General features: G+C 36.5%; 1 protein-coding gene across 2 annotated transcripts; it reads left to right on the forward strand.

Moving 5' to 3' along the window:
• The first annotated feature begins 2,424 nt into the window (after positions 1-2,424).
• LOC120139907 (glucan endo-1,3-beta-glucosidase-like) lies at positions 2,425-3,703 on the forward strand. 2 transcript variants are annotated; one of them, XM_039155008.1, is made up of 2 exons: positions 2,425-3,565; positions 3,665-3,703. In XM_039155008.1, the coding sequence occupies exons 1-2, from the start codon at positions 2,425-2,427 to the stop codon at positions 3,667-3,669; spliced, it is 1,146 nt and encodes a 381-aa protein (XP_039010939.1). In that variant the 3' UTR covers positions 3,670-3,703. The 2 variants fall into 2 exon arrangements, with proteins under 2 accessions (XP_039010939.1, XP_039010938.1); XM_039155007.1 differs by lacking the exon at positions 3,665-3,703 and having other exon boundaries at positions 2,425-3,605.
• The last annotated feature ends 7,908 nt before the right edge of the window (positions 3,704-11,611 follow it).

The following is an 11,611-nucleotide window of genomic DNA, read 5'->3' on the forward strand; positions in this document are numbered from 1 at the left end:
TTTTTTCTCCTTTTTTTCCCGCAATAACTCTCGAACATGCAAGATTTTCTTCTATTCTTTTCTAACTTCTCCCCGAACTCACACTTCTCTCCTCCCACTATCCTCTATTTATAAATCTTTGGTCCATTATTACGAAACTATTATTACTTCACATGCATGCAGTGATTTCCAGCCCGACCCCATGCAAAATTTTCTCTGCATTATTGCCCATTATCGATGCATTATTGATTAACTTTTCTAAAATGTATGCTTTGTTTTTGCTTTTTCTTTGTTTTATGCTATTTTGTGTTATGTTTTCGATGGATTATTGCCCATTGTCACATACAAGCTTTTACTTTTACTTTGTTTTGTGTTGTTTTATGGGACCGAGCTGCACTAAAATCATTAACCCTATCCTTATTGTTACAACCCATTATATTCCCATGGTTTCCTCATTTTGCTCCAAAATCTATGGCTGCCAAACCAATGGAAGACGCCGAGAAATCTAACGAGCATGGAAATTGTGTTGAAGACGCCAAGCCCTCCAAGTTTGAATTTGAAGACGTCGAGACCTCCATGAATTGTGTTAAAGACGCCTAGACCTCCATGCCTCCATGCAAATTGTGTTAAAGACGCCTAGAGATCCATTTTGCATGCAAATTATGTTGAACACGCCGACATATCCCTTGCAAACTTGAAGAACGCCGAGAAATCTGGTAAAGACGTCGAGAGATCATGTTTCCTGTGTAAAACGCCTCATTTGGGGAAATAATCTCATTACAACATTATTTTGGGAAATAAAGTTTTCCCCATGCATTATCGTGGAAGTTTTACCCTAAAAATAATATATTGTAGTGAAATAAGATCATTGTCTTTTTTTAATAATTCAAGGTAATTTTAAGATAATCTCTATTCATAATCTTTTTTTCTTAAAACACGCACATACTCTACAGCCGCAACTGCTTAAACTTAGAATCTTTAGAGAGACGAGTACTCCCTTTAACTTAGGTTTTCCTCTTTAATTACTTGAACATACTTAATAGAAGGATACATCGTTGAAGTTCATCAGTCTCTGGTAGACCTTTGAGGTGGAAATGTTGGGGAATTATAGATGATTGGCAACAATGTGTCTGATATCAGCCGAGTTCATGTATTCCTGTATTTTATTATTCTATATTTATATATTCATATTTTGTTTTGTTTTGTATTAAATAGATATATAAGTACTTGTGTTATATTTTTATACTATTTTTTCTCATCATTTAATGATGAGTGTGGCCCTATAAGATGTTAGTTTCATAATGAATCTCAGACAACTTCTTGATAGTGATATTTATAGAAAGTTGAGCGTAAGTTGCATAGTGTGTTTTTAAAAAAAAAAGTTTATTCGACTTAACTTATTGCTCGTTAATTTTAATTTTTTTGCTCCTGTTTATTAAAAGAACTTGTTATTCGACTCGTTGTTCGATTAAGTTCACTATAATTTTTACCTTATTTTTAGTTATATGTAAAATTTAGTAAGTTAATAATTATTAATTAATAATTCAATATTTTTCTTTTGTTTATTAGTAAATTAATAAATCATACTATTTCTGTTCTATTAAATTTGTCTCTTATTAATTTTTTTAGTCAATTCTTTTAAACTTTGATTCATTATTATTTAAATTTTACTATTAATAAAATTATAAAAATATATATTTTAAAATCTTCAATTAAGTATATTTTAAATATATATTTTATAAAATTAATTGTTTAAAATATTTAAAACAACCGTGATCAAAGTTTAAAAATTTTAACTTTTAAAAAATTAAAAAGAGATAACTTTAGTGAGACGGAGGGAATAATAATTATTAAAGTAATTTAGCATCTTTCTTATTATCTATTAATAAATTATTAATTATATTTTTAATAGAATACTTTTTTTGGGGTAACAATTAAAAATTAATGAATTGCCCGCGAATTTATTAATCCAAGTTAAACCTTACTCAACTCGTTAAAGTCTTGACACGAGTTCGGTCAATCAACCCAAGTCGAGCATTAATTGAATTTGACCAAGTCGAATTCAAGTAACTCATGAATTGCTTTAACTCATTAAACACTCCTTCCTTATAATTTAAGCTAATAAAGGAACTCAAGGCAAACCCTTTAATAAAACATTCTCCATGATGCAAGAAAACATTATTCCCTTCGGTGACACACCACTTTAACAAATCAGAAATAACATACAAGCACCACTTTGTGCTTCTTTTATACCCATCTTTTTAACTAAATTAAGCTCATGGAAAAACCAAAGACTTGATCGATGCAGAATAACATGAGTGCAACAGTCACAAGCAACAAAGAATTCTTGCAAATATGCTTCATGCCCCCTCCATTCACAAAGAAAAGAATCTCTCCCTATCCACTTCTTCAGGCACAGTTTCCCCATCATTCAGCATCAAAGCCATGTCCAAGGAACTCATCTCCATGTGTTCCTCGAGATCCGTGGCCGTACGTTTGCTATTTCTGGCATTGACACTCGTCGGAGTCGGAGTTGAAGGGACAATCGGGGTCAACTATGGCACTCTCGCAAACAACCTTCCCCCACCACCTAGAGTAGCAAAGTTCCTTAAGGAGTCCACGGTTATAAACCACGTTAGGCTCTTCGACGCGAATCCTGAATTTCTACGAGCCTTTGCCCACACCGGCATCGCGGTCACGGTAACCGTTCCAAATGACCAAATCCCTGGCCTTACCAGGCCAAATATTGCTCAACAATGGGTGGAAGACTATATCCGACCTCACATACCAGCTACCAATATAGTCCGAGTTTTAGTAGGCAACGAAGTTATATCAACAGCAGACAGGTTGTTAATTGTCAGTCTTGTTCCAGCCATGCAAACCCTCCAAACAGCCCTTGTTGCAGCTTTAGACGGTCGAATCCAGGTCTCAACGCCTCACTCTTTAGGCATTCTCTCGAATTCAACCCCACCATCCACCGGAAAATTTCGACAAGGCTACGACACGCATGTTCTCAAGCCATTGCTTAGCTTCCTTAGAGACACCAATTCACCCTTCATGGTGAACCCCTATCCATTTTTTGACTGCTCACCGGATACCCTTGATTACGCCCTGTTCCTGCCCAATGCCGGAGTGTTCGATGAAAACACAGAGTTGTTTTACACAAATATGTTGGATGCTCAACTAGATGCGGTCTATTCGGCCATGAAACTCCTCGGATTTGATGATCTTGAGATTGTCATTGCTGAAACTGGTTGGCCATCAATGGGGGATCCAGTCCAAGTCGGTGTTGATGCAGAGACTGCAGCTGAATACAATGGCAATCTTATACGGCATGTTACATCCGGTGTAGGCACACCCCTTATGCCGAACCGAACTTTCGAGACCTACATATTTGCGCTTTTCGATGAAGATCTTAAGCCAGGGCCAACATGTGAGAGGTATTTCGGGCTCTTCCGACCAGATTTAACACCGGCTTATGATATCGGGATCCTAAGGCCAATGGTAGCTGCTGCTGCTGCAAATATTCAGCATGCTACATGTCTGTTAGTAATTACAGTCAGCCTTCTAATAATTAATAATCATGGTGAAAATTTGTTCCTTTGAATTGCTAGATTACAATGGTCTATGATAATGATTCAAGAATTTTACTGATTCTTATGGTCGGCATTGGCAGGCTAGTGAGGCTAGAGATGATGCATTCGTAACAACCGCAACCCCGGTGCCTACGACCACACCGTCGCATCAGATGCCAAGGTATGATGGAAAGCAACGGCTGTCTTCCCGAGATGAGCGCAGATTAAAATGGTTTGCGAAGGAATATCGAGCACGTGTGCAGCTCGCTCTCACCCATCCATGAATGCAAGCTATAAGTCCAGTCGAGAAACGATTTCGATTAGGATTTCGAGCATACCAGAGCCATCACAAACGTCCTTCCAAGTACATGAGATCAAAATACATTTTCTTAATTCCCTGTTCTAATCAATTCTCCCCTATGCCTCTCTGATATATAGCTACATATCATCTTTATTTTGATCCATCTTTCGTTTTTTCCTTTGTTGCAGGACATGGAAAGAGCCATTAATACTGACTCACTTCATTTGTAGCAACAAACAACCAGGACCTGCAACTACTAAGTAATTCGGTTTTGTTTCGAGTCGAGTTTTGTTTTTGTACTTCCTCTGCAAACAAAGGAAATGCAAGAATTCGGAGGGAATTTGATATGTAATATGATTTTACATAAAAGATGTAAAAACATTTTTTCTTGCGTAATGAAATTGTTTCATGCATGAGCCTGTTTCTCAGTCGAATCATTTGTTTCTTTTTTCCAGCGCAAAGAATCTTTTCTTGCTTGTGCATTCTTCAACAATACATGCATGCATGCATTTATTTAATCATAAAGCCCAACGTTATAAATTGTGATTTTTAGTAGTCTAAATGATTATAAGACAATATTCGTTCATAACATTTCTTAATCATTGACGACACATATCCGAAGGATTATAAGCGGCTTCTTGAACTCAAAACTTTTCGGGAGAACAACATTTATTTTAACCATCACTACAGCAAAAGTGTTATGTAGCGGCGTTTTTAGCGGCGTTTGGAGAGTAAACGCCACAAAATTTGTGGATATAGCGGCATTTACATTTCAAACGCCACAAAATGATACTTTAAGGGCATTTTTACACAAACGCCGCAATAGAGTGGTAATTTTGCGGCGTTTATGGCACAAACGCCGGTATAGATTTCTTTATAGTGACGTTTTTTCAACAAACGCCGTAAAAGAGTAGTAATTTAGCGGCATTTTTATAGAAACACCGCAACATGGTTGTTTATAGTGGCGTTTTTCCAAAAAAACGACGCTATAGAATAGTAATTTAGCGACGTTTATCAATAAAACACCGCAATAGTGTTAAAATAGTAATGTAGCGGCTTTTTTAATAAACGACGCAATATGGTTGTTTATAGTGGCATTTTTAGGAAAAAAAACTACAATAGGGCTCATCAATAGTGGCGTTCGTTATTAAAACGCAGCAAAAACATGTACTATAGTGGTGTTTTTATTAAAAACGCAGCCAAAGGGTAAATATATGCTAGACCCTTTTGTCCTTCCTGATCCCTAAAATAATTTCAACGCTGCTATCTTCAAAAGGGATTTCTCTGGTACAACAGTGACCCTCACACGATTCCAAGCGACGTGGTCTTCTATCTTCTCCGGTGACCAAATCGGCCCTCTCACCGACGAACAGTTATCTCACGATTGCACGGTTTGATCCCTTCTCTCACTACTGAATTTATTTATTTATTTTTTGTTGGTATTCTGAAAATGAGGAAAACCTTTAAAGATAATGTAATTGAGAAAAATAATAGTTTTCCCATATCTATACATAGTGTTTTACTGGTTTACTGGTTAGGAGCATTATTTTTCCGGTTTCGAATAGAAAAATAATAGCTTTCTAATAGGAAAATAATAGCTTTTGAAAACGTGAACAAATGGTTGTGGTAAAAAGAGCAGGTGTTGCCTTGCGTAAGAGAAATTATCGTCGGAATGTCCACGTGGCGCATTTACTCTGACGATGGATCAAATTATCGTTGGGAGGCTATCAGTCTGAACTTGCCGTTGAAACTCGATGATGACCCGAATAGAACTCCGATTGCTCCATACCCTTCTATGGTCGATCTCCTAATTGAAGGTAATAATCGTTGAAAGTTTCTGCCGATATTTGGAAGATGTTGAAACAAGATGGAATAGACCAAATAGAAATAATGTGTTCAGTACTAATGGCTTAGCTCAAGATTATTTGTTTGGAAGTTATGGGCAACCACTAGGGAAAGTTGAAATTGCACACTTAGATGACACGTCTTGGGTACAAGCACACCGATATGAAATTTCTTAATCTTTTATATTTATCATTCTTTCGCATGTAAGTCTTTCGGACCCAATACTAATGAAATTTCTTAATCTTTTATATTTATCATTCTTTAACGACATAATATACTTTATAATGAGTTTAAAGAATTCTTGAGATCTCGTGCACGCTCCCGAAGATTACATCAGCGAGATATACATAAGTTATTCACTGAAACTTTTCATGAATGGTTAGGCCATACTGTAAGCAAATAAATCATTCCACATACTTATAAATAATATATGTCTTGCTTTTTATATCGAAATCAACCCTTTTATATGCACCATTCATGTGTAATAGGTTTGGAGTGGGAGAGAATTTAGAAAAGAAGTTAAATGGCTTTCTCAATGTCCGAATAGAATAGTTAAAAGATATAATGTTTTCCTCATTAATGGGTTCAGGTTCCACACGAAATCTCGTGAAAGATTAAGGAGGACACAAAATTCTAGAATCGTAGTTACTTCTTCAACTACCAGTTAGGCTAGTGTCAGGGACAATAATCCGTATGAGGGAGATGTTGATTATTATGGAATTCTTACGGACATTATTGAGTTAGATTATTATGGAAAACGAAAGGTTGTGTTGTTTCGCTGTGACTGGGTTGATGTAAACATAGGCATAAAAAGAGATAGATTCGGGTCTACAATGGTGAATTTCTCTCGATTAATTCACATTGGTCAACGATTGATGGATGAACCATATGTATTTTCTTCTCAAGTGAAACAAGTATTTTACTGTCACGATCCAATGGATGACGGTTGGTATGTTGTGCTCCATAATACTCCCAGAGATTTCATAGACATCGGGGATGGAAGTAGAGATGACATTGAAACAATATCAGAATGTTTTCCTCTACTACCACAAAACTTAGATGAAACTATCACTAATACAACACAATTTCAATAGGTTCGGGAGGACGTTGATGAAGATATTTATGACAACTAAAATTACATAAGAATGTCGTAAGATTTTATATATTAATTTATTTATTTATTTATAATGTTATAACTTTTAACATGTTTACTTTCAATATATTCATTAATTAATTCGTTTTCTTATTACAAATTTTTGTTTATTACATGTAGACACACTCTTTTTTTTCATATATATATACATATTACATATATATTACATATATGTTATTATTTTATTAAAAAAATTTACACTTGCAGGCCCAAACACGTGGCCCAAAATCATCACACACCACGTGAGTAGCCCACCACGTTGAAGAAACCCTAGTTCGCTCCTGTCCCAGCCGCCAACAATGGTGACCGTTGGATCTAGATGAGATCCAACGGTCCACAGCAAATGGTATTCAAGGGTTGCCCAGAAAACCCTAGCAAGACTCTCGCCCCAGCGCCGCAATACCCGGTCGAAGCTCCCTCGCGCAGCACGTTTCCCACATCCGGTTTTCTCGGCATCGTGACCACATAGAACACCCAAGACAAACAACCAAGTCAGAGTCATGGATTGTGACCACAAACAAACCGAGTTTTACTCGGATTAAAACTCTAAAAATAGCCTAGGTTATCACTATAAAGCCATGTAATTAGAAGCTGAAAAGGGAGGAATCACTACGAACTTGGAAAGAAAGTCATACGAAATATTGATATCAAGCAGTTTCGAAGCCTTTTGTAACACTTTCGAAAAGGAAATAAGAAGAAGGTAGCATCTTTTACCTCTGTTCACTCGTCTTTCACTGTTGCATGTTGAGTGTTGCTTGAGATTTGACTTCGAAACCACACAAATAACAAAAAAACGTTTTGGCCGATGAACAAAGTGAGGCTTTTATCTTCGAAACCTATTTCCCAGATCTGCGTTTTTTAAGGCGATTTTCGAAGATCTACTGGGATTTTTGGGTTGTGGGAAGAGAACGGATTTTAAAGAAACAAGTTTCAGGGTGGACCATCGCCGATGAGCGGCGGCGAGGCGGTGGCCACCATTCTCAGGCCACGGTGGCCTGTTCTTGAAACTCAAGAACAAAACCAGAGAAAAGGGAGAGAAGAAGGAAGGGCTCGGCGAGAGAAGAGAGAAATGTTTTTTAAAAAAACATTTATTTACATATATACAACCCGTGAAACCAACCCTGGAACCCGACCCAATCTCCTTTAAACCGGTGCGTTTTGATGAAAAGGGGTGAATCACGTTTTTGTTCGCTTTCTTTCAAAACTTCCATTTTGATCCCAGAATTGAATTTGAACCCTGATTTTTCTTTTAATTTGGCCACTGGATTCGTCCTTCTTTTCAATTTAACCCCTGATTAAGATCAATTAACGTTTAGTTTTTAATTTCATTTATCCATTTGCTTCTTATTATTTAATATATTACGTTTATTTTTTTATTATGGTATATTATGTATATATGTATATTTACATTTCCTTTCCGTTTTTACCTTTTTTTTATTATTATTATTATATTATATTTTTATTATTCTGTTTTTTCTACTATTATTAATATTTTTCCCTAATATTTGATTATTTAGTATTATTATTATTATTAAATATATTTATATGCTCCTAGTTATTTGTTTTATCTAATACATGCTATTATTTTATGTATTTTTATTTATTTATATGTGTATACATTTTGTATTTTATCTTATTATTTCTTTACTCTTTTTCTTATTATATTTATCTTCATTATTTAATTTTTCTATTATTATTATATATTTTCCCTCTCTCCCATATTTAGCTATTATATATATATGGAATTAATATTATTATATGTTTTTTTTATTAATTTTACCTTATACACTATTATTTTACATTTTTTATATACATATGGACATTTTATTTAATTCTTATCACTTTAAATTTGTATGTTATTTTATTTCACCTTTATTATGTTTTATTTATTTATTTATTCATTTTTATTTTATTTGCACATATTTGATTATAGTTATTTATTTATTTTAGTTTTTTTAGTTTTTTTATTACTATTATATATATCTTTTTATTTTTTTTATATCTTTATTATTATTACCATCATTTTTATATTCTATATTTTCCTCATCTTATTTGTTTTCCATTTTACCTTAGGTGTTTTATTTGCATTCCTTATCTAATATATGTCATGATCTTTTAAGGGTACAATTTAAGCAATCTAAGGTAAGTAATTTGGATCGTCATTTTACATTTTAATTTGGATCGTCATTTTACATTTTAATTTAAATTTACAACTTTCTTAATTAAAGACAACTGGAAATTACATAGTACCGAAAGGGCAGTTCAAGGGTGCTAATCCTTCCTTAGCTGTAACCGACTCCCGAATCCGACATATCTTTGGTAAGACGCAGATCAGGTAAGATAGAAGGTATCCGATTAACCTATTTATTTGTAAATAAATAATCGGTGGCGACTTCAATCCACATTTTTCAAGTCGAAGCCCAATTCCGGGGCTCAACCGAAAGACGGTTGTGACAGCTTGGCGACTCCGCTGGGGACCGGTAAGTGAGTCAGGCTAAGGTAATTTTCAGTTGTCTTTTTAACGAAAAGGGTAAGTTTAAATTTTAAGGTAACATTTCGATCCTTATTTCTTACTTTTGATTATATTTTTTCGAGTAAATAGTTGTACTAACCGTTTTCTCAATGATTTCAGCCATTAAAGTCTTTTTTCATCTAAGGCTCTAAACCCGAGCTCCGAACCCTTTAAGTGGGGGTGAAAGCGACGCATTCGTGTGAATTTATTCACCGCATATGCCTAGCAAGTAGCCTTCGGGATTCATATACCTTATGTCTTCGTGTGAATTTATTCTCCGCATAGACATAAGGGAATGTGTCCCCTCGAGTTTAACTTAGTCCACACAAGCCTGTGATGGGTTTAGGACTAAGGGTCTGGTAAGCCCAAGGGGGCACCAGCAAGGAGAACTCGGGTACCGTTTTTAGAACCTAAACCAGGAGACTTCGAAGAAATAGAGCCTACCCCAAAACCACATTCCAAAACCTAGGACAATTGTTTCCTAACCATTTGTTTTTTTCTTATGTTTTTATTGCCATTTATTTCTTGTTATTTTTATTTATTTCCATTTATTTTTATTTTACTAACCATTTGCCTTTGTGTTTGTTTTTAGCATTTGCATCATAACAAGAGGCCATTGATCCCTAAAAAGACGTTCATTACGCACAAAATAATCTGAATTAATGGATAAAGGTGTTGTAATACAAGAGATTAAAAACCCTGAGGTACGACTATGGTCCGAGAAGACTCAGAAGGAAAGGGAGACAGTCTTCAAGACAGCTATGTGTCAGAGCTGGTTAGCTACGCCTCGATCAGCCTAAAGCAGAATGACGTACAAGAGCTCCGGGACATCTGGGACAGTTGGAAGAATGAGGTGAAACAGAAGTTCAGCCAACGGTACGGTGATGTTGCACTTTTGCTTCATGTTAAGATTGATGAGCCCTTAATTAGAGCCTTGGTTCAATTCTGGAACCCGGGATACAGTTGCTTCACCTTTAACCGGGAAGACATGGTGCCCACCATAGAAGAGTACACTACACTGCTGCATTGTGAAAACATCAAACTCGAGCGGGCCTACCTTAAGCACATTAAAAGTCAACCTTTCAAAAATACACTAGCTAAGGTTGCCGGAGTTGATGAAAAATGGGTAACTGACCGAGCTCGATGTAAGGGTAGTGGAGAAGGAATCGCTTGGCTTCATATCAAACAACTAATGAAGCACCATCCTGATGAGTGGAAGACAATAGACCTATTTGCATTAGGTCTGTATGGTCTAATTTTATTCCCAAAGACCTTGGGATACATCGATGCCACCGTAGTGGAGCTATTCGAACAACTCTCGAGAAGAGTCAATCCAGCACCAGCCATCTTGGCTGAGACCTTTCGATCTCTCAATCATTGCCGAAGAACTGGCGGAGGAAGATTCACCGGGTGCATTCAGCTCCTTCAAGTCTGGATTCACAGCCACTTCTGGAAGACTGACGGGGTTGCCTACCGCCGTTTCAGCACCACCTATTCACCTCTAGGTGAATTTATTACCTTAAAATGGCATGAAGGCGCCTCGAAAGAAAAATGGATGAAGGTCTTTACGCATCTTCAAGACCGAGATATTGTTTGGAGAGCCCCTTGGTTATTCCTCAGTGATGTTCTTTTTCGATGTGGTGACTCCGACACTGTGACCTTACTTGGACTTTGGGGAGCAGTCGGGTATGCTCCGCTATTAGCACTTAGACAATATGGAGCACGTCAGTTTGTCCCAGCAACATGCGGGTTAGCTAGGTCAGAGTTTGAGTATCACGGCGACAGCTATAAGAAGATGATCAAAGAAGTAGCCGATTCGTGGATGAAAGTATTCCGGATGGATGTTGTAGCTGCCAGAAGTATGCTCACTCCGGATTATGTGGAGTGGCGAAGATTGAGAAAGAATGACAATATCCCTGTGCCAGACTGTGATGACACCCGGACCATGGAGGAACATCTCAGGCATGTCCCTTCTGAACTCAAGATAGCCAAGACCGAGTTTGAAGCCGTGAATAATGAGCTGAAGCAAAGGATAAAGGAACTTGAAGCTGAACGTTATCAGTGGAAGCTTGATGCTGACTCTCAGAAAGATCGGGCAGAAAAACTGGAAAAAGAACAAAAAAGAGTCCGTTTTGAGCTCGAAGACTTGAGAAAGGGGTATCAAGACAAGGTCAAGGATAACTCCAAGTTGAAGGTAACCTCTGAATACTGGAAAGACGAAGCTCATAGCCTGAAAAGGAAGTTCG

This window comes from Hibiscus syriacus, unplaced genomic scaffold (genome assembly GCF_006381635.1).
Source record: "Hibiscus syriacus cultivar Baekdansim isolate YM2019G1 unplaced genomic scaffold, ASM638163v2 tig00110777_pilon, whole genome shotgun sequence".
Taxonomy (NCBI): domain Eukaryota; kingdom Viridiplantae; phylum Streptophyta; class Magnoliopsida; order Malvales; family Malvaceae; genus Hibiscus; species Hibiscus syriacus.

Coding starts and splice junctions, on each gene's coding strand:
- LOC120139907 (XM_039155007.1), top strand. CDS start 2,425: ATGTCCAAGGAACTCATCTCCATGTGTTCCTCGAGATCCGTGGCCGTA.